Raw genomic sequence first — 24,085 nt, forward strand, 5'->3', positions numbered from 1 at the left:
GTCAAGGAATTATGACGTGATTGGAATAACAGAGACTTGGTGGGATAACTCACATGACTGGAGTACAGTCATGGATGGTTATAAACTGTTCAGGAAGGACAGGCAGGGCAGAAAAGGTGGGGGAGTAGCACTGTATGTAAGGGAGCAGTATGACTGCTCAGAGCTCCGGTACGAAACTGTGGAAAAACCTGAGTGTCTCTGGATTAAGTTTAGAAGTGTGTGCAACAAGAGTGATGTCATGGTGGGAGTCTGCTATAGACCACCGGACCAGGGGGATGAGGTGGATGAGGCTTTCTTCCGGCAACTCACGGAAGCTACTAGATCGCATGCCCTGATTCTCATGGGTGACTTTAATTTTCCTGATATCTGCTGGGAGAGCAATACAGCGGTGCATAGACAATCCAGGAAGTTTTTGGAAAGCGTAGGGGACAATTTCCTGGTGCAAGTGCTAGGGGAGCCAACTAGGGGGAGCGCTTTTCTTGACCTGCTGCTCACAAACCGGGTAGAATTAGTGGGGGAAGCAAAAGTGGATGGGAATCTGGGAGGCAGTGACCATGAGTTGGTTGAGTTCAGGATCCTGACGCAGGGAAGAAAGGTAAGCAGCAGGATACGGACCCTGGACTTCAGGAAAGCAGACTTTGACTCCCTCAGGGAACAGATGGCCAGGATCCCCTGGGGGACTAACATGAAAGGGAAGGGAGTCCAGGAGAGCTGGCTGTATTTCAAGGAATCCCTGTTGAGGTTACAGGGACAAACCATCCCGATGAGTCGAAAGAATAGTAAATATGGCAGGCGACCAGCTTGGCTTAATGGTGAAATCCTAGCGGATCTTAAACATAAAAAAGAAGCTTACAAGAAGTGGAAGGTTGGACATATGACCAGGGAAGAGTATAAAAATATTGCTCGGGCATGTAGGAAAGATATCAGGAGGGCCAAATCGCACCTGGAGCTGCAGCTAGCAAGAGATGTCAAGAGTAACAAGAAGGGTTTCTTCAGGTATGTTGGCAACAAGAAGAAAGCCAAGGAAAGTGTGGGCCCCTTACTGAATGAGGGAGGCAAGCTAGTGACAGAGGATGTGGAAAAAGCTAATGTACTCAATGCTTTTTTTGCCTCTGTTTTCACTAACAAGGTCAGCTCCCAGACTGCTGTGCTGGGCAACACAAAACGGGGAAGAGATGGCCAGCCCTCTGTAGAGATAGAGGTGGTTAGGGACTATTTAGAAAAGCTGGACGTGCACAAGTCCATGGGGCCGGACGAATTGCATCCGAGAGTGCTGAAGGAATTGGCGGCTGTGATTGCAGAGCCCTTGGCCATTATCTTTGAAAACTCGTGGCGAACGGGGGAAGTCCCGGATGACTGGAAAAAGGCTAATGTAGTGCCCATCTTTAAAAAAGGGAAGAAGGAGGATCCTGGGAACTACAGGCCGGTCAGCCTCACCTCAGTCCCTGGAAAAATCATGGAGCAGGTCCTCAAAGAATCAATCCTGAAGCACTTAGAGGAGAGGAAAGTGATCAGGAACAGTCAGCATGGATTCACCAAGGGAAGGTCATGCCTGACTAATCTAATCGCCTTTTATGATGAGATTACTGGTTCTGTGGATGAAGGGAAAGCAGTGGATGTATTGTTTCTTGACTTTAGCAAAGCTTTTGACACGGTCTCCCACAGCATTCTTGTCAGCAAGTTAAGGAAGTATGGGCTGGATGAATGCACTATAAGGTGGGTAGAAAGCTGGCTAGATTGTCGGGCTCAACGGGTAGTGATCAATGGCTCCATGTCTAGTTGGCAGCCGGTGTCAAGTGGAGTGCCCCAGGGGTCGGTCCTGGGGCCCGTTTTGTTCAATATCTTCATAAATGATCTGGAGGATGGTGTGGATTGCACTCTCAGCAAATTTGCGGATGATACTAAACTGGGAGGAGTGGTAGATACGCTGGAGGGGAGGGATAGGATACAGAAGGACCTAGACAAATTGGAGGATTGGGCCAAAAGAAATCTAATGAGGTTCAATAAGGATAAATGCAGGGTCCTGCACTTAGGATGGAAGAATCCAATGCACCGCTACAGACTAGGGACCGAATGGCTCGGCAGCAGTTCTGCGGAAAAGGACCTAGGGGTGACAGTGGACGAGAAGCTGGATATGAGTCAGCAGTGTGCCCTTGTTGCCAAGAAGGCCAATGGCATTTTGGGATGTATAAGTAGGGGCATAGCGAGCAGATCGAGGGACGTGATCGTTCCCCTCTATTCGACACTGGTGAGGCCTCATCTGGAGTACTGTGTCCAGTTTTGGGCCCCACACTACAGGAAGGATGTGGATAAATTGGAAAGAGTACAGCGAAGGGCAACAAAAATGATTAGGGGTCTAGAGCACATGACTTATGAGGAGAGGCTGAGGGAGCTGGGATTGTTTAGTCTGCAGAAGAGAAGAATGAGGGGGGATTTGATAGCTGCTTTCAACTACCTGAAAGGGGGTTTCAAAGAGGATGGCTCTAGACTGTTCTCAATGGTAGCAGATGACAGAACGAGGAGTAATGGTCTCAAGTTGCAATGGGGGAGGTTTAGATTGGATATTAGGAAAAACTTTTTCACTAAGAGGGTGGTGAAACACTGGAATGCGTTACCTAGGGAGGTGGTAGAATCTCCTTCCTTAGAGGTTTTTAAGGTCAGGCTTGACAAAGCCCTGGCTGGGATGATTTAACTGGGACTTGGTCCTGCTTTGAGCAGGGGGTTGGACTAGATGACCTTCTGGGGTCCCTTCCAACCCTGATATTCTATGATTCTATGAGCCTCCCAGCCTGGGTCGACAGACTCAGGCTAACGGGGCTAGTGCTAGTGCTCTAAAAATAGCTCTCTAGACACCACTTTGAAGTTGCAGCTTAGGTTGGAGCTTTGGCTCTGCACCCAAACCCTCCCTATGCTTCAGAGCTCAAGCTCCAGCCTGAGCTGCAACTTCGAAGTGTTGTCTATGGAGCTATTTTTAGAGCACTAGTGTTAGCCTAAGTCTGTTGACCCAGGCTGGAGGCTCGCTCCCGCAGGCTCCAAAACACTCAGCAGACATACCCTAAAGCATAAGCTTTTCTGAACTCTTATCTATTCTATATTACATTGTGATTGCTAAGTATTGTCTTAGGAGATTGTTCTTGCAATCCATGTGGTAGCAATCCATGTCCATTGAATGATTTGAGGAGTAATTATTTCCGGGGAGATCTACAACCTCTCTCGATTTTGCATTACCTTCTTTGCCGTTCCTGGTTTCATTTGTTCTCTTGTCTTACCTAAAGCATATCATTGTATATCTTTTCCTGAAAAAAGTCTTCAGGCTCCATTTCCTCTTTCCCTCCAACGACGTTGTGTTCTCTACCTTGTCCCGTACATGTTCTGTCTCTTCTTTTCTGGCTTCTCCCCGTCTCCTTTATTCTTCTCTTTTCTAACTACTCCCATCAATCTATTGCGCTCCTTCTCCCCTCCCCCATACCCATCCAGGCACTTACTCATGTCCACCTGTGGTTGAGGATGAATGCTTTTCTTCTCCCTTACTGTATGTAGATTTACCCAATTTTGTGACAGACTATATTATTCAGTCTGTGATTATCCATATAATGTAATACGGGACCAACAAACTCAGGGTGGGATTTTCAAAAGCACCTAACTGACTTAGAAGCCCAAGTGCCAGTGAAAAGTCAATGGGACTTGCACTCCTAAATTATGTAGGCACTTTTGAAAAAATGCACTTCATATTTTATGTACAAATATTCCTAAAGCATAAGTTGCATTTATTTGAGAAGCACTGAATCAAATGCCAGTGATTCTGTTATATAGCATCAGTTTTATTTTCTAGAATGAACAGGGCAGGGCTTTCATTTTGCTTTTGCAAAACCTTTGTCATCATATTTCAATTTTGCAAGCATAAAACCAAAACCATTTATGCTTTTTGTTTTTGATTTGTGGCTTTAGGATACAGTGAAAGGCCTCAAACCCTTTACAGCAGATACTAGAATGAGCAAACATTGGCCTTTCAAGATCGTTTACGATCATTTCACGGACCTCACAAGTGTGGAAGGTTCTTCAGAGTACACATGCTGCACAAGAGCTCCCTGCCCTGAAGAGCTCACAATGAAAATGATGGATCAGGCAGACAAATGGGATGCCACGTACACCAGACAGCAGAAAGAAGATAGGTTACAGATCTAGGGTAGTAAAGCACAAGCCAAAGCTTGTAGGACATTTCAAACATAAGGGGCAGCATGATAGAAGAGCTATTTGTGCAAGAACTATGCAGGAATTGGTGTCCAAAATAGTGACGACGAGGGTGAAGCAAAAGAATAGGTCAGAGAATAAATTCAAGAAGCAGTAGATATAAAAATGTAATTCAAGGAAGAGTATAAAGGCTTGTCTACATAGGAATGTTACACCAGTATAAAATAAGGTGTGAATTTAAACTGCTATCATTATACTGGTAAAACCCCCAATATAAACACTTTTATTCTGGTATAAGTGTGCCTTTTTTCAGTTTAGCTTGTGTCACTTACGAAGGGGCTTAAGCTAAATTTTAAAAAGCCTCTCTTATACTGGAATAAGCATGTTCACACAAGGGCATGGGGGAGGGTACACCAGAAAGAGATGTCACTCACTTTGTACAGTAACTGGAGTTTTTTGAGGTGTGTCCCCCAAAGGGTGCTCTACTTCAGGTGTGCCTTTGATCACAAATATTTGGTAGTAGTGCCCATTTAGCCCATGCATGCACTCAATACATCCTCATACCCCATACCAAGGATATATAGGGCTCCATGGGTGAACCACCATCAGTTTCATCTCTACCGCAAAGTCCCACAAGGAAAACTTCAATGCAGAGGGGAAGGAAGGCAGATAGTGGAGCATCTGTAGGGGCACACATCTCAAAGAACTCCAGTTACTCCACAAAGTGAGTAAGCTCTCCTCTTTCCTCAAGTGGTGTCCTGATGGCTGCCCAACTTCTGGTGACTCCCAAGCAGTATCCCCTAGGGAGGGGGGAGCTTCAGAACAGAGTCCATTACTGAAAACAGAACTGCGTTGCCAACTGCAGCATCTGATCTACAGGCAGGAACCTCAGCATAGAGGTTGGGGAAAATATGTACAGAGGATCAGGTTGCAACTCTCCAGATTTCAGTCACTATAATATCCAAATAGCAGAGGCCCAGCATTGACTGGGATAACCTCCCAGCAGAAAAGACAACTCTTAAAACTCAGGGATCCTGGCATATACCAAAACCACATTCAGAACAATCCCTTACCGACAAAAAACAAAAAGGAACCAACAGTTCCCAATAACTACTAAGAAGCTAAATTAACTAACACTAAAAATATTAACTATACTGGAAACGAATATGTGAAGAGAACAGGCAGACTCTATACTCAGTCTCAGGCCAAAGGGGGTTGAGAGGAACTGAGGGCAGTTCTCCTGTGCAGACCTCTATCTCCTTGGTACCAGCCACAAGAATGTGTATAGTGTATGTGCAGGCCTAACAGGCACTGCTAACAAAAATCTCTGATCAATGACACAGAGGCTCATACACATCTGAAGTGGAGCACACGTAGGGGTACTACTCGAAGAAGAATAAAAGTATCCACACAGATCAGGGGGTAGAATATATTGGTATAAGTACACCTATATAACCGGTAGACAAGGCCTGCCTTAGCTTCAAATTGTGAATTAACTGCAGCCAGAGAACAGAAGAGGGGAAAACCAAAAGTTAACTCTATGGATGTTGGTGAACAATGGCTTAGAAACATGAAAAGATCAGTTCAGGTGTTAGAAGCAATGTTTCTGATGCCGGTAAAAAATGAGAAATAAGGGGGATGGTACAGCAGAGGCAACAGATCTGGATTATTTTCAGTTTAAAATGACTGTATGCAAACTCTGAACATAAAACTTAGGTTCTGAAAACCCCCCCACAGAAACACACCTGTTGCTCATCTCATCTCTATTTTCTAGATACATTTTGTGAAACAGTACCTTGGTAATCTTCATGAGTCAAAATATTTTCTCCGTAGCACAGGCTATGCTGACACAAATGACACACACAAACATACCCCAGAACAAAAGGTTAAAATCCTTTGCAATATTTCATTTCCATAGAGATTTAAAACATTTAAATATATCATAAAACAAAGAAGTGATTCAGTATATATAATAGAGAGCTACCAGATGCATTAGTCATTCAATAAAAACAATGCACTGAGGATTACAGAAAATCCCTTCCAAAAGGAAAATAAAAATAAATTTATTTAACTGAAGGGTTGGGGTGGAAAACAAATACGGTACCTTACTTCATAGTTCATCTTCATTTTTCCAGCCATAAACCAGGATTACCAACATTTATTATTTAGCACGCCCCAAGGATTTCCATAAACATTATTTCTTTTGTCAGCCGCTCTTAAAACTAGTATATTAAGGCTGTAATCCTGCAATCAGTACCACTAGGATAGACCCCCTAATCTCATAGAGAACCCATATATATGTTATTGCTGCTCCACATGGTCATTAGTCCCATTAGAGTCCACATTAGTAGATCCAGTTATAGGACTGGGGCCTAAAATGGCAGCATTGGCCACGGTTTTAGTGGCAGTAGAAATAGGGTTGCCAACTTTCCAATTGCAAAAAACCGAACACTCTTGCCCTACCCTGCCCCTTCTACGAGGCCCCGCCACCCATTCACTCCATCCTCCTTCGTTCTGTCGCTCGCTCTCCCCCAACCCTCACCTACTTGCTCATTTTCAGCGGGCTGGGCATGGGGTTGGGGTATGGGAGGAGGTGAGGGCTTTGGCTAGGGGTGCAGGCTCTGGGGTAGGGCCACAAATGAGGGATTCAGGGTGCAGGGGGATCCCCAGGTTGAGGCAGGGGGTTGAGGTGTGGGGGGGTGAGGGCTCTAGCTGGGGGTGCAGGATCTGGTGTGGGGCTTGATGTGTAGGAAGGGACTTCGGACTGGGACCAAGGAGCTTGGAGTGCGGGAGGGGGTTCAGGGCGCAGGCTGTGCTTACCTCAGGCGGCTCCTGGAAGTAGCTAGCAGTCTCTTACTCCTAAGCAGAGGCGAAGCCAGGAAGCTCTGAGCGGTGCACACTGCCCGTCTGCAGGCGCTGCCCCCGCAGCTCCCTTTGGCCGCAGTCCCCGGCCAATGGGAGCTGCGGAGCTGGTGCTTGAGGTGGGGGCACTGCATGGAGCCCCCTAGCCGCCCCTTCGCCTAGTAGACGGACATGCCATCTGCTTCACAGAGCCAGGGCAGGCAGGGAGCCTGCCTTAGTCCCGCTGCGTCACCCACCAGACTTTTAACAGCCCAGTCCGCAGTGCTGACCAGAGCCGCCAGGTTCCCTTTTTGACCAGGCGTTTTGGTTGAAAACCAGATGCCTGGGAACCCTAAATAGAAGGCAGCTGAAGGGAAGGTGACTATAGGGTAGGTATTTTGCTTATTTCCTGAGGAGGGTGTCTTAGTGTTAACATTGGTCAACAAGTTGTGTGAATTATTTTTAAATATTATACATTCCCCTGGAGATTATGTGATGAGTGCATTTTGTAAAACTAAATAAATGGAATAAAAAAGAGGCACAACTCATAGCTGTAAGTACATTAAGATTCCAAAATCAGGGCAACATATTCTGTCAAACTGTGACTCCTATAGTCAATGAGAGTTCAAACACAATATGTAACTCCATCACAGAAATTTTCTCTACACTGAAACATGGCATGCAAATACTTTGTTCAGATTTTTAAAAAATACTTCAGTTATGTATAAATTATAGAAGTGCAAAAGTGGAAGTATACCCTTTTAGAGATTTGGCATTCCTAAAATGCTCAAGTAAACTGGATTTCAAAAATGAAATGCATTATCCATGTCTCAGAGTGCGAGATGCTACTGCAATACGTATAAAAAATTAATAATCATAATTTTTCACTATAATAGTATCTTCTTTTTGAAATGTGCCTGTTCACCAAGCGCCCTATATACATTTCACTGCTCCATGAATACTTTTGAAAATTATTTAATGTGTTTTTAAAATATACTTACTAAGGTCTTCCTATGTTTTATAACCTTCCACAAAATGTTTCTTTAAAAAATAATTTAAAAAAAAACATGAAAAAAAAATCCAACAATCTTTTATGTTTTGATATGAAACTGTTATGATTCTTTTTTAACAGGAAGCCTTTGACTTCGGCTGAAATTTCTCCTTGGCCATCCTATTGATCATTGTTAACTGCTCTCTCTCAAAAACATTATCCATTTACACAAATCTTGGTCGAGAGATGCACCTGAAGGAAAACTCGTATAACAAGGAGTTGATGTTAAATTTTGGAACATTTTTACTGTAATTGTATTCACTATACTTACAAACTTGATTGATGGGAGCTGGCCACCCATAAGACTGTAAGCCTGATTGTTCAAGAGAACCAGGTACATGCAAGCCTGACTGGTTGATGCAGTGATTGAGGGGTAGGTGCACACAAATATGACTGACTGGGTCAGGTCCATGGAAATCTGATTCATTGGGTAGGCTCATATAGTACCCACTCCATAAGGACCTACAATTTACTGTCAGATTTTGTAAAGGATCTTACAAGAGGATTTGTGCCTCACTGTTGATGGGGCAAAATAAATCCCCATCCAATGACCACTTCTAAATAAGCATTAAAAATCTTAGGGAAATGATACACAAAAAGCTTTGTTGTGAAGCAGTTAGGGCTGCTATACACACACGCTACCTGATTCAAATCTGCAAAAACAGAACAGAAATACAAGCCACTCAATAGTACTCCTTCACTCACACCCATACACCTTACTATTATCACAACTACCATAGAAAACGGACCATCCACCTTAATTTTGACCCCTAGGAGATACCAACCTTCCATCACTCCCTTTAACCACCCTTCTGCATACAACCCTTTATCAAAGCATTGGAACGACTTATCCAGGGTTAAGATGGACTCTCCATCAGTGGCAATATTTAAATCAAGATTGGACATGTTTCTAAAAGATTTGCTCTAGGAATTATTTCGTGGAAGTTCTTTGCCCTCTGTTATGTAGAAGGTCAGACTAGATCAGGGATCTCACACTCAAATTACCAGGAGGGCTGCATGAAGACTAATACATTGGCCTGAGGGCCACATCCCTGCACTGCTCCCCCATGTTTCAGAGTAGCAGCCATGTTAGTCTGTATTCGCAAAAAGTAAAGGAGTACTTGTGGCACCTTAGAGACTAACAAATTTATTTGGGCATAAGCTTTCGTGAGCTACAGCTCACTTCATCGGATGCATCCAATGAAGTGAGCTGTAGCTCACAAAAGCTTATGCTCAAATAAATGTTAGTTTCTAAGGTGCCACAAGTACTCCTTTTCTTACTGCTCCCCCTTGCTGCCCATGGCCCCGCCCCTACTCCACCCTTTCCATTAGGCCCCGCCCCTGCCCCACCTCTTCCCCAAAGTCCCCACCCCAACTCCGCCCCCTCCCTGCCCCTAATCCAACCCCTTCCCCAAATCCCTGCCTCTGCCTCGCCTCCTCCCTTGAGCACACGGCTCCCCGCTCCTCCCCCCTCCCTCCTGGAAACTGCTAAGTGCCACCAAACAGCTGTTTGGTGGCAGGAAGCGCCTGGAGGTAGGTAAAGGAGCAGGGAAAAGGTGCGCTGGAGGAGTGGCGGGGGAGGGAAGCTTGGTGGCCACAGGAAATAACTGGCTGGGGGGCGCTGGGAGCTTGGTGGGCCGCAGCAAATGTGGCCCGCAGGCTGTGTGTTTGAGACCCTGGACTAGATGATCATAATGGCCTTGGAATTTATGAATCTATAAACTGCCCTCTCCCAGTGCAACCAGCTCTTATGCCAAACATCCACAATTAGTAGTACTGGGGAGAAAATAAGCTGACAATGACAGAAAAAACATTCCATTGACGTAGGAAGCGTTTACACTATAGCGCTACAGCAGCACAAATGCAGTGCTGTAGTTGTGCTGTTATAGTGTAGACCAGTAGTTCTCAAACTTTTGTATTGGTGAACCCTTTCACATAGCAAGCCTCCAAGTGCGACCCCCCTTATAAATTATACACTTTTTTATATATTTAACACCATAATAAATGCTGTAGGCTAAGCTCGCAACCCCCCATTTAATAACCTTGCGACCCCCTGAAGGTCCCGACCCCCAGTTTGAGAACCCCTGATGTAGACATACCCTAAGACAATGCCATTTATATCAAGTACATAAGGTAAGGTCCTCAAAATGAGGCCAGTCTGCCAACACTTAATACCTGGTGTAAGGTTTATTACTAAGAGTAGAGTACAATCAACTGGACTACAAAGGATACTGAACATGACACCTGTTATTGAATCTTGGCAGGATCAGGCCCTGTTTTATAATCTTGGGCCCCAATTCAGCAAAATAATGACATACATGCCAAACTTTAAGTACACACAATCCTGCTAACTTCACTGGGACTATCCATTAAGTTAGGCACATATTTAAGTACCTTGCTGAATCAGGCTCAAAGTAAAAAAACAAAACAAAACAAAACAAAAAAAAACCCTATTAAGTCATCCTTAACAAGCAGAACGTGTTATAAATAGAATGATTTAAAACAGGAAGAAACAGTAAATCTATGTGGAGAGGATTGATTGTGAGTGTTCAAAGTAATTAATTAAACAAAGGGAAGAGTACGAGTAAAATGGAGGAACGTACTTTAGTGTTGAGGCTTTCAGAGCAAATTAAAGTGCTCCAAAAAACAACTCTGCACATACTATACTGACAAAACCCAGCTGTTAAATGATGGTAGTATACAGATTTAAAGGTGATTAAAGATACATTACGTTATTAAGTCTAAAGAAAAATACACCTTAAGTATAACATATAACAAATGTTCCATTCTCATGACTGTTTAGATCCAGGACTAGGTTGTTCACCAAAATAACTGGGATGTGTATTTAAGAAGCATCTGTGAACAATAACCCTAATCTCAGCTCTACTGTAATACATTCTTTTTGCCATCATCAATTTAATAACACAACTTCATAGCAATAGTCACTGTGGCAAATTTCCGGCACTACTATGATGGGTCTCGCGCTTTCTCCTCTTGGGGCGGGTTCAGGGCACCATTTCTTGCCCCTGAATTGGAGTATTAACTGCCCCACTAGTGTCCTAGAGGAGGGGAGTGGAGAGAGAGGGACCTGGGCCCGCCCCCTAATCCGGGTCCCAGCCCAGGGGCCCTAGGGATAGCAGTAAACCACTAGAACTAGTGGTTCCTTCCCCGGGCTACTTCCCTCTCCTGCCCTTCAGCTTGTGGGGCTTCCTGCCCTCCCTCTGTACAAACCAGGTGTCCCTTTACCTAGCGTCTTCTTAGCCCACCACAGCACTTCTCCAAACTCTCCTCTGATTCCCTCCAAACTGCTCTCTGCTCCAACACCAATCCACTATGGTTCAACTCCTCCAAACTGCTCTCTACTCCAACACCAATCCACTCTGCTTCAATTCCTCCACTTGTTTTTTATCATGTGACTGGCTTCAGGTGCTCTAATTAATTTATAGGAAACTTTCTTCCCTCTACAGGGAATAAGGCTCCCTTCTAACACTCTTCTGCTGCCCTCTGGCCATACTTTATCACATCACCAAAACAAAAAAAGTGGAACTTACTTAATTTTGCAATAGAAAGTTGTTTAACTGGGCCTACCACAAAATATTACCAATCCTATTTTAAAAAAATAAGTAAACAAACTGAAGAACAGAACATGTCTATCAAACTGGGTCATTCATTGCACTTCGGTGGAGTCATGCTGACTGAGCTGGGCTCTGAGTTAATCTAAGAGCCTATCAATGTGGAGCCATTTGATAGATCAGGGACATCTACTATAAATTAAAACTTCTCATTGTACTTAAAAGATACCACCAACTAGTTGCTTACACCAAGTGCTTAGTGCTTCATTGTGCCATGTTAGAAAAGAGGTTTCATTATAGCACAAATTAAATTAGTTATCAGTAATGTTTTGCTATTTTAATCTGAGCATGACTGACAGAATAAAGAAAATGACGAGAAGGACGACAGTCTTGTTATTAAAACCCTGGACTGGGACTCAGAAGATCTTGGTTCCATTCCTGGCTCTGCCACAGGCTTCCTTTGTGATCACGGACAAGTCACGTAGATCTCCGATTCCTCTGGCCCAAATCACATGCTTAACTTTAAGCATGTGAGTAATCACAGTCAAATTAATGAAGTGACTTACATGCTTAAAGTTAAGCACATGCTTAAATGCTAATGGGGATTGGGACAGAATGCTTGACACTATGCAGAATGGAGACCTTAATTATTTTGGCTCATATTCTCAAAGGAATTTAGCTCAATGGGAGTTAGGAACTTAAATACCTTGGAGAATCTGGAATTTTGTATCTCAGTTCTCAGTCTGTAAAATGGAGATAATATTCCTCCCTTCCTCTCACCCTTTGCCTGTCTAATCTATAAAGATTGTAAGATCTTCAGGACAGGGACTGTCTCTTATTATGTGCCTAGAACAATGAGGCCTCTATTTTAACCTTAATACAAGTAATACATAATAATAATGATGGAGTATGACTATATCAGAGGTGGGCAAACTACAGCCTGCTGGACCGTCCTGCACAGCCCCTGAGCTCCCGGCTGGGGAGGCTAGCCCCCAGCCCCTCCCCTGCTGTCCCCCCGCCCCCCCAACCTCAGCTCACCACGCCGCCAGCACTCTGGCCCACAGCTCCTGCCGGGCAGTGCGGCGGCATGGCTGGCTCCAGCCAGGTGGTGGGGCTGTGAGCTCCTGCTGCTCTGAGCAGCATGGTAAGGGGGCACGGAGAGGCAAGGTTGGATAAGGGGCAGGGGGTCCCGGGGGGCAGTCAGGGGACAGGGAGCAGTTGGATGGGATGGAGTTCGGGGAGGGGGGGAGGTCAGGGGACTGGGAGGGGTTGGATAGGTGTGGGAGTCCTGGGGGCTTGTTAGGGGGCAGGGGTGTGGATAGGGGTCGGGGCAGTCAGGGGACAGGGAGTAGGAGGGTTGGATAGGGGGGTGGGGTCCCGGGGGCGGTTAGGGGCGGGGGTCCTGGGAGGGGGCGGTCAGGGGACAAGGAGCAGGGGGGTTGGATGGATTGTGGATTCTGAGGGGGCAGTCAGGTGGCAGGAAGTGGGAGGGGGCAGATAGGGGGCAGGGGCCAGGCTGTTTGGGGAGGCACAGCCTTCTCTACCCAGTCCTCCATACAGTTTTGCAACCCCGATGTGGCCCTCAGGCCAAACAGTTTGCCCAGCTCTGGCCTATGTGGTTTGAGGGACTATATTAAAGAGTTCAAAATAATGTTCTCCTTGTTCAGCCATTGTTCTGAGCCATAAGAGTGTCTACAGGTAAAATTACTGATTTTTGCCAGCAATAAATAAGGGCAGATTTTAAAAATTCTTAATACTAGCAGAAAAAATAAATAACTCCTAAGGAGGACTGGATTAAAGACAGGTTTATAAAAACATACTCATCATGATCTTTGGAAATATTTACACTATTTAAAACAATATACTGCATATTTAGAGATAATCATATTAACCACCCAACCCCAAAACTGCTCCTAACAGGAAAAAACAAGACAAAACCAGAATTCACCAAGGCAAATTACACAGGAAAAAAGCCAGTGAACAGATATGCCTTAACTCAGGGTGTGTTCAATAAATGGGGGCAGTGAATTCCAGAATCAAGTGTCCAACTGCTGAGAATGCCCTGGCTTCCCATCCCCAAAGTTTAAATCCATATGAGAAAAGCCATAAGAGCCTTGCTCTTGGGGTTATCTAGGAATCCAAAAGCAGATGCAGAACCCAAAAGACGCCCAATTACAATCCTCAGTAATAAAATAAAATAATACCTACTCATATAGCACTTTGTATTGGTAGGGCTCAAAGTATTTTACAAAGGAGGTAAGCATCATTATCCCCATTTTATAGATAGGGAAACTGAGGCACATAGCAGTAAAGTGATTCGCCCACAGTTACCCAAGCAGACCAACGGCAAAGCTGCAAATGGAATCCATGTCTCCTGAGTCCCAGTCCAGCTCTCTATCCACTAGGACTCATTATTTCACAAAGTAACAAACAACAAGCAGATTTCAGAAATAGAGGTAGTAGATATGACCTTCACCTTTTCTTCTGGAGGTTCTCCCAATGTATCAGCATCACCGCCATCTTGTCTGGACCCAAAGCCCTGACATGACCAGGCACTGGGAAAGCAGAGATACTATGCCTCTTGCTCTGATAAATTCCCTGTTACCTACGGTGCTGATCCTGCAAACACTTAGGCATATGCTTAATTTTACAAATGCAAATAGCCCTACTGAAGTCAAAGTATATAAAGACAAATGCAGGAATAAGAATTTGCAGGATCTAGACCACTGGCTACGTCTACATATTCCACATCTTGAGCGACATAAAAGTTATACCGACATAAGCACTCGTGTGCATAGCCGCTACGTCAGTGGGAGAGCTTCTCCCATTGACATAGGTTTCACCACTCATGGAGGTGGATTTTTTTATGCCAATGGGAAAGCTCGCTCCCGTTGGCATAGAGTGTCTTCACCAGATGTACTTCAGAGGCGCAGCTGTATCGGCACTGCTGCACTGCGGTACCTATAGACATACCCTTAGTCTCTCTAAAGGAGAGAGAGATTCTTTTGCTCACAGTAAGGCACTCAGAGATCATGTTGAGAATGTGTTATATGAACCTAGATAAATCCAGCAAGAACAATGCTCTTGTATTTCTTTACACACACTATTTGATAAATGCAGCTTCTATTGCATTGCATGAAACATGGCCTCCAACATATTACAAAGGTGAATCATTTGGGTAGGGGCTAACTAATTCACATAAAATATGCCTGGCTATGTTACAAACATAATGGCAGCCTCTACATGCTGTTTACCACAAAACACACACACACACACACACAAAAGGGAAGTAAATATTAAAAATGTGTTGAAATGCCTCCTCAACCCAGCTTTTGTAGGGAAGCACACAACCGTAACACTGTAATACTGTTTAAAGTATAGTTTGGAGATTGCAGTCAGCACAGAACATCATTCATTCTAAATTACATCCAAAAAGCTATGTTAAAAGAACATTAAGGTTGCAGAGTCAAGCACACCGAAGTTAGCAAATGCCAGAATTAAGGTTGCCTGTGCAACCTTAATTTGCCTCCTTTGTATACATGTATTATGATACAGTCTCTTAATTATGTGATCACATGCTCTTCTTCCAAGGGGCCTTCCTTCAGTATACTAAATGGACTTGCTCTGGGAATGAATCAGGATGTGTAGTGAAGGAAGCTCATTCAGTGATTGTGTAGCTATTCAACATTTCTTTATTTTTCTTATTCACTGTGTGGCCCTAGAGCTTAATTTACACTATCCAAACCTTGCAGTGAATAAAAAATTATGAATTTCCTCTGGGCTTTTCTCTAGTGTTTTCATCAAAGTATACGAGTGCTTCACAAACATTAATTAATTGATTCTCATGACACCGATGTCAGATTATCCCTCATTTACAGTGGGTAACTCAGGCACAGAGAGATTAAGAGCTAAACTGTCCACTAATTTTGGGTGTCTAAATTGAGACATTTGGGGCCTGTCTTTCCAGAGAACTCCACATTTTTACTGCACTTCAAAAAAGACAAAAAACAAAAGAACACATAACTCCCACTGACTTCAATTACAGAACTTGTGCCAATCTGACTTTGGTTTGGGCACCCAAAAAAAGAGAAACACACAATTAGCAATCACCTATGAACAATTTGGTTTAAGTGCCTTGTTCGGCACCCCTATGGCAGAGGCAGGACTAGAATCCAATTATTCAGCAGGGCATTCATCTGCCTTAACCATGACACCATCCTCTCTCTTCCTACAGTCCCATGCCTCATTCACTACATATATTCCCACTTCTGCAACTGATCCAACCTCCCAACTCCCTCTCCAGATCGTGCCCTGCTCCCTTTCTGCTCTGATCACCTTGGTCCAGGTTCTTTGCCCTCTACCCCCTCTTCGCCTGTCCAGCCTCTTCCTTCTCTGTGCCTATATGGCTCCTCAGCCACTCCATCTCTCTTCAGCTCCTACCCAACCCTCCTGGGTCCTGTCCACCCACCCCATCCAATTGCCTCTTCCTCCACACATATATCTCTTCCAATCCTTCCCCATCCCCTTTCCTCCTAACAATGCCCTCCCCCACCTCTGGCTCCTACAACCACCTTACTGACTGCGCCCCGTAAAATATTAGGGTTGGAAGAGCCCTCAGGAGGTCATCTAGTCCAATCCCCTGCTCAAAGCAGGACCAATACCAACTAAATCATCTCAACCAGGGCTTTGTCAAGCCAGGCCTTAAAAAGCTCTAAGAGATGGAGATTCCCACCTCCATTCTTCTTCACCACTCTGCATCAGTCAAGCCGATTCTTCCTTCACTTGCATGCTGCCTGTGCTCAGGAACAGTTGCAGTGAGAGCACAAGAGAGATAAATGGTTAAAGTTTGGCAAAGTTATAAGCAACTGAAAACAGAGAGTCTAATAATGGGAAATGTTGGGCAACCTTAAGTATATGCAGCAGTACTGGCCCGACCATAATATCTTCCTTCCACTGGCACAATAAATGCCCAGATTCTCTGCTGTGCAGCAGATGGTCTGAGGGGCAGAGCCAGCAGGGAGCTGGTTATGGTTTCCTGAGTCTCAGGGCAGATCTGCGCTACCCTGAGATCTGACTTGGTTGGAATAATCTGGGGACTGCTCTAAATTACACCAACTGACACAGCCCCTAATGAACCATATACCAGAAGAGCATAGATGAAGAGACGAGTACTTCAGCCACTCTCCTGTCCTGCCCATAGCACTACTCTATGACAGGGCTGAGAGGGGGCAAAGGGGTGTCACAAAAGCTAGGTACACTCTCTCTCTGTCAAATAAAAGCACCCCAAGGCAAGAAATTCTCAACTGGCCATTCCAGCTTTGTTTCCAGTCTCTTTGTTCCACTTAGGGAGCATAAAAGGGCCAGAACAGAACAATCTGGCCTTTAACTTTATTTTAAGTGAAAACAAACAAACAAAGAAACGACATCACTGTTTAGGTTTCTTTTGCATGGAGAGTAACCTGGGTGGTGTTTACTTTACAAGAAACAGACTCTTGTTAAAAAAGGAGAAGTGGCACAAGGCAAGTCATTACACAGGTGAGCTAAATTCAGTGTCAGAGGGAATTTCCACGGACAAAGGATTTCCCACAGTCTATTGTTGGAAACAGCACTGCATTTGCTCATTTCTTGCTCAACAGGCTGCTGATTCAACCAGAAGAGGATGCAGCTAAGTTTCACCTTGTGTTTTGTTCCAACTGCAGATTAGTCAACAAAGACTTGGCTTTTGGAAACCTATAACTATACTTCATACTACTTCCTTGTTATTTTCATTGTGAGCTTCTGTTGTCTTATACTGACACGTAAGAGCAACTGGCAAGGGTTACGTAAGGTGAAATATCAGGAGTTTGAACTCCAGATAACTGCAGCAGAACATATCCTGCCTGCAGGCAGCAGGCAAGCTCTCCCTATCCTATCAGCTTCAAGCTTTCACACTGCTTGATGGACACTCATTTTTAAGTGTCGTTTATAACAAGAAAGCAGGGCATACAGAATGCATCATGTGTTTGGAATCACTGTGCACTTCCATTTACGCACACACACACACACACACACGGTAAGATCAGATTGATTAAAAGATGTTTTGTTTTGTTTTTAACCTTCAAGTTGAGTTTTGTTAATAAATGAAAAATGGTATCCTCTATCTGCACAAATTAATAGCCTGGTGCTTTGTCCCTGGGAAAGTGTTGGACCCTTTGTTAGGCCTTTCCCAAGTCAGCAGGGAGCCTGGCCAGCAGAAGCTGATTTAACATGTGGTTTTGTCTGTTCTGCTTCCAATAGCAGCAACCCTAACATTGGCAAGGATGAAGGAGAAATAGCAGCAGTGTCTCATTCACCTTAACTATTACATAGATTTTAGGGGAAACTGCCTCACTTTCTAAGGTAGATTGACAGCTGGCCATAGATGTTGACAGGAGAGATGCTGTATAGTTTGGAGGCCACCTGCATGCTTTGAAATTAGCCCACTTGATGGATGCAGAGTAAGTAATAAAAGGAAGAGTAGAGCTGTAGAAACTCCCACTTCCCATAAACAGCTACAGGAAAAACACCTGCTGCCCTCCCCTGATCACTTTGTTCTGCTGCGAGGCTGTAACCTATATTACACTTCTTCTCCTAGACGGAAGACACCTGCTCAGGGTGACTTTTTTCTTTATGTGACTTTTTTTAAAAGACACCTGTCAAAGCTCTAGGGCTTCTGTGCTTTAGAGAAGAGATGTGATATTTGGCAGGGAGAATGCTATGGTGGCAGGGATGCGTCTTTTGCTCTCTGTGAAAATCTGCCCATAACTGGCCAGGTTATAAGCCCCTGAAAATCTCAGTTTGCATATGCTCAGTAGAGACTTAGCAGCTAAATTCACAGAAGACTCCCACTCTCTCCTGAGCATGGGACAAGGGCTGAGAGCAGGGCTTTCCCTGAAATTGCTTCTCCTGGCCGCTGGGGGCTGCTCTAGGGCCATTCACAGGCAGTGAAAGCAGGGACATTCTCTCTTCTGTGCTTTCAATGCTCCCCCTGCTGGTGGCAAGGCAGTTGATGAAAACAATCAGCTTGCCAGGAAGGTTGAAGAGCTGAGCTGGGAGAGAGCTGATGGGGAAGTCTGAGATGAGGAACTGAACCAGGATAGGGGACACGGCCTGGGCCTGGAACAAAGTGCTGATGGTGAGGACTTGGGGACCAGGATGGGAAGCTGAGGGGGGCAAAATGAGGAGGGGAGATTAGGACACAGACATGAACAGACTGGAAGGGGCAGGAAAAGAAGGGGACATGTGCAAAAGGAGCTGTAACCACTATAGCATACTTGTCTCCAGAACCTGGAATAGAATTTAAGATTACAGAGTCTCAACATTCCTCTGCTGTGAGCAAATAGCTGTGAAAGCCCTGCAAAACGTGTGCCTCGTCCCCACTAGTGGCTGGCTCCATAGAAGATGACAGCTTTCTACTGCTACTACTTATTCTGTTAGCTCAAGTGGCAGAGGTCTGGGCTATAGATTTGAAGGTTCTAACCTTGATGATGAATTCACATGAGGGTCAATATGGTTCAAGATCATGGAATTTCTGATTACCAGTTAGCTTTTTTGTTTTTAAAAAAGCAATTTGCTCAGCATCACATAGGAAGTTTGTGATGGGGCAGGGAAAGAATCCAGTTCCTAAAGGTGGCATTCAGCTGCCTGAACCAGGGGATCATCTTTTTTATTCCCACAGTCACCTGCTTTGTTCACTAAACATCTTCTGCCTTCTGCAGCAAATGAGGTACATTTCCTATAAAACTGTTTATTAACTACACAACCCTGGTTCATTCCCAGAGTGCCTTCCATCCTCTACACTGAAGGAGATAGGAGTCCTGTGGAAAAAGTAGTATGCGATCATGTAATTAAACACTGTATCACAATGCATGTGCAAAGGGAGCTGAATTAAGGTTGCATGGGCAACCTTGATTCTGGCATTTCCTAACTTTGCAGCCTTTGACTCGGAAGACTAAATGTTCTTTTAATGTAATTTTGTAAGAATTAAAAGTGTTTTAGAAAACCTCATCCATATTTGGCATGGCAATGATCATTACCTGATGTGCCGTAGCTTCAACTGCTTGCATATAATGGTTTAGCTCTCTGTCCATTGCAGCATATTCTAACATCACACTTTCCATACTGTTAACCTCCTCTACATCATCTGCAAAACAAAGTACATAGGTATTCATCATTCCTCCATGCAAATGGGTACATGACTGGATAGGAGTTAGCTAAATTCATCTGCAATCGTTTTAAAACAAATTATTAAAATACAGTGAACATTTCATTACTCAAATCCCAATTAATTTAAATTATGTTATCTGAAAGATAGATATAGCCTCCCAAAGTTGAATTACAAACTTACGGGGTGAAACCTTCATAGTTTATAAACTCCAGGAGAAAACATTTCTACTGCAGAATTTAAGAAGTTGATAGTCTTTCCAACATATGGAGATCAATTTATCCAAACTCTCAATTATTGGATGTCTTTCTAGGCTAACCATAAATGCTCTAGGTTAACCATAAATTGTTGGAGCACTAATGAAGTAGGGCCAAGGACAGAACCCAAATGAAAGCTAGGGCATGTGGCATCATGATATCAGACCAGATGATATCATAATGGTTCTTTATGAACTTAAAAATCTAGGACAGAAAGTGAATTTCATGTCCCTCTGATATTAAATTGTGTTTGAACTGTAAGTTAGTAGAGCAAGTGTTTAATGAACTCTGCACCATACTATGCTGTGGCAATCCTTATTATAAAGGTTTTGTGCTAAAAGTATTTTATTTTGTTACTTTCATCTGGTGATTCAATGCTTTTCTTTCTTTACAGTTGATCAGTGCTTGACCTTTGTTACCTAACAAGGAAGATACATTATTATCTTTAAAATATGGAAAGTACTTCCTATGTTGTGAATGAAAATACAGTAACACTATTTCACTGTATCGTACAGCAGGTGTTTGTTATGTTCCTCAAATTTCAGTTATATATTATATATTTACCTATTTTGCAATCATAAGCCCTTTTACATTTCTTGGGTAACTTCAATAAACAACTTACTCAGAGACAGGCACTTCCTGGGTTTCATGAGAGTGTGAGAGAGAGAGAGAGAGAGAGTGTAATTTCAGTTACCAACATCTAGTCATTAGGCAATCAGGATATTTTCTGCAGAAGTTGCATTTCATGACTCATCACACTGCCTGAGAAATATTTAATAGAAACCCTGTCTCATTGTAGTGGACTTCAAAGCTATAATTAGTCCCCTTTCTTTTCCCCCTCCCCCAAAATAAACATTAGTATTGTAAAATCCAAATGGAGTCAGCATTTTATAACACAGGAAATAATGGAAGACTTAGCCATATGGGTGAATCAAACAGTGCTTTAATACAATTAGTAGTCATTGCCTACTCAAATGTAGTGAATACAGAACAGGTGTTCAGTTAGACATAGCTATTTTTACTCCCCTCTGCATCACTCCCAACACCTTCTTCCACCTTCAGTTATGTGTCTGCTTTTCCATTCTAAGCTCACTTATTCTTTATTCAGCCATTACCTTTCAGGGAGAGACACCTGTTATATTCAGTACAAAAGTGTGTATAGTTTCCTCTAGTTGTGCAATTTTTTTTCAGCTGTGCCCTTACTTATCCTATGACAACACTGTAACAGGAACACAGTCCCTGTGACCCTGGGGCTCAATTATTGTAACTTCTTCCTTGCAGTGCTTCTACATCACTAGTAGCTTGTGCAGAATGCAGAAAAACGTTGGCTAACTGATTTGAGCAATCAGATCGTATTGTGGCTGCCCTGAATTGGCAGCCTGTGAAGTAGAGGATTGGCCACAAGAGTCAGACCCTCAGCTGGTATAAGTCACCATAGCCCCACTGACTTCAATGGCGCTACATCAATTCACATTAGGTGCGGGTCTGGTCCTTTGTTGGTCTCACTGGCCTGTAGGATTTCCAAAATCCCTCTTTATATTAGAGACCTCTCTTATTCTGGCAGATATTTGCATTCTGACACCGCCCATTTTCTAGTAATTCAACCATCACGTCTTCTGTTGCAGGTCATCCTCCCTTTGAACTGGTGGCTGCGAGAGATTCATCTTCCTTCCCTGTCATCCATCCCAGGCCCACCCCCTCTCCCTTTCAAAACAATGCTGAATGAATATTTTCCAGAGTGTTGTTTTCTTAAAACTACACACAACCTCATGTAATGGCATGCTAGTTCTTGGGCACATGCCCATGTCCTAACATCCTGCTTCTCAGCTGCTGGTCAGAGCCTAGTCAGGTGTCCAAGGATCATGTGCCAGCAGCCCAGAGGTGGCACTTCCTAATAAAAGGAGCCTGAGCAGACAAAGGGGGGAGGCTCTGAGTCAGGAGAAGGACCTGGGAGGTGGCGTCCATGCCAGCCAGGCGGAATATACCTGCAATAGTAGAAGCCTCCCCTGAGAAAGGTTTTAGGAAGGAGAGGGTTTAGGCAGGAACTGTCAAACTTAAGGGGAGTCCGGTGGCACCTTAAAGACTAACAGATGTATTTGGGCATAAGCTTTCATGGGTAAAAAAAACCCACTTCTTCAGATGCCCATGAAAGCTTATGCTCAAATAAATACGTTAGTCTTTAAGGTGCCACCAGACACCTTGTTGTTTTTGTGGATACGGGCTAATACGGCTACCCCCTGACACTTGAAACCTAAGGGGAAGGGCTGGTAGATTAGTGCTAGAGTTGATGTTGAACTATGTTTTGTCAATAAGCAAGACCCCAAAACAAGAATGTTTCTTGGACCATGCCATGCATTTAACAGGGAGACACGGAGGTGTAAGCAGACCACGACCATACCCTTGTATGTAACGCCTTTCCCTTCCCTTATTCACCCCTCTTTTTGGTTATATCTATAGTTTTATTAGGGTGTATTGATTGGTAAGGTTGGATGAAACTATATGTATAACATGTAGTAGTTTGCCTTAAAGATGCTGAGCCCCCCAGCCATCTATGTGAAAGATTGAGTTTAGCTATGGAGTACTATCGCAAATAGTACTGTGTAGCCATTTTTCTCTAGATAATTCCCTTGTATGAGAAAATCCTCCTTATTTCCACGCCAGCACATCATGCAGCCTTGAGGCTGGTAGAAACACCTCCATGGAATACATGAAGCTCAGACTAAATCCTGGCTTTTGAGATACTGAATCATCATATATAACTATAAAATATAAATATATATAAATATATATAAATCTCCCCTCTGTTTTTTCCACCAAATGCATCCGATGAAGTGAGCTGTAGCTCACGAAAGCTTATGCTCTAATAAATTTGTTAGTCTCTAAGGTGCCACAAGTACTCCTTTTCTGTTTGTGAATCGTCATGTTGACTTTCAATGATAATTTTGTTAGGTCTGCAGCAACTGAAACCATTATCCAAACTCAACCCCTCCTTATCCCTGGTTGATGGTGGGAAGGCTGGAAACTTCCATGAGGAATATACTTATGGAGTCCCTCACCTATCATTCCCATCAGTGGGGAGGCAGGTTTTGTTCAGTCCCACACAACAGACCCTGAGGCAGGTCTCCAGGGGCGTACTAGAGGTCCATTGGAGCAGTACTACTAGGCATTCCTCATGGATGCTTCTGGGTCCTTAGGTGAAGTGGGGGCAAGGGTGATTGTGGGATGGCTGGGATAGTGAGGCTCTGTAGTAAAGATAATACAACCCCCGGTTAAATGATAATCCAGGTCCCCAGCTCTCCCAGTCTTCATCTACTCTATGTGGATCCTGGACCGAGAGGGTGACCTCCATGGAGTCTGGAACAGTGCCACAGAAACAGCTGAGCCATCTTCCATACCGAATTGAGGTCCCTTGTAGGGTGTATTTCATGAGCAAATCTAACTAGAATGATCTGGGTCATTGACTTTGGCAAGGAAGTTACACTTAATGTTTTTATTCAACTTTTTGATGGGCCAGAGAAAATGCCTTCCTATGTGGAGGCTAACAGAATTTGGTAAACCGTCTCTGCTGTTTACTGATATAGTAAAGTGCAAAAATCTCTCTGCCGAGAACAAGCGTACAGCACTGAATTTGGCCTCCTTGCTCCCACCAGCAGAAACTGAAAGTTTTGCTGAGACAAAGTTCATCAATAGGAGCCTTCTCCCATATAAAACAACAGTGGTTTCAGCCAACCAGAAGGAAAAAGTACATTTTTACACAAAGTCAGGAAAAAAATTAAAACATGACAAAAAGCAACATTCTTTTGTATTTTTGGCTATTGTAGCAGTGCTGTTCTCCTTAAAGCCATCTATGCTTGATACATATCAGTCTTTCATTAAGTACATCAGTAACTATTGCAGACAGAGCCCCAGCGTTCCTACTTTCTTCCATCTAACCACCATTTTTCCCATGCCCATCTGCAGCAGCGATGCCAGTGTTTTCCCCCTCCTACTA

General features: G+C 43.9%; 1 protein-coding gene across 2 annotated transcripts in view; it reads right to left on the reverse strand.

Moving 5' to 3' along the window:
• NSMCE2 (NSE2 (MMS21) homolog, SMC5-SMC6 complex SUMO ligase) overlaps positions 1–24,085 on the reverse strand; it is a 186,722-nt gene that overhangs the window by 119,867 nt on the left and 42,770 nt on the right. For both annotated transcript variants that reach the window (XM_043507357.1, XM_038388465.2), the window contains exon 3: positions 19,710–19,816. In XM_043507357.1, the coding sequence (XP_043363292.1) occupies positions 19,710–19,816 (107 nt within the window). The remainder of the gene's footprint in view (positions 1–19,709; positions 19,817–24,085) is intronic.

This window comes from Dermochelys coriacea, chromosome 2 (assembly GCF_009764565.3).
Source record: "Dermochelys coriacea isolate rDerCor1 chromosome 2, rDerCor1.pri.v4, whole genome shotgun sequence".
In the NCBI taxonomy this organism is placed as follows: Eukaryota; Metazoa; Chordata; order Testudines; family Dermochelyidae; genus Dermochelys; species Dermochelys coriacea.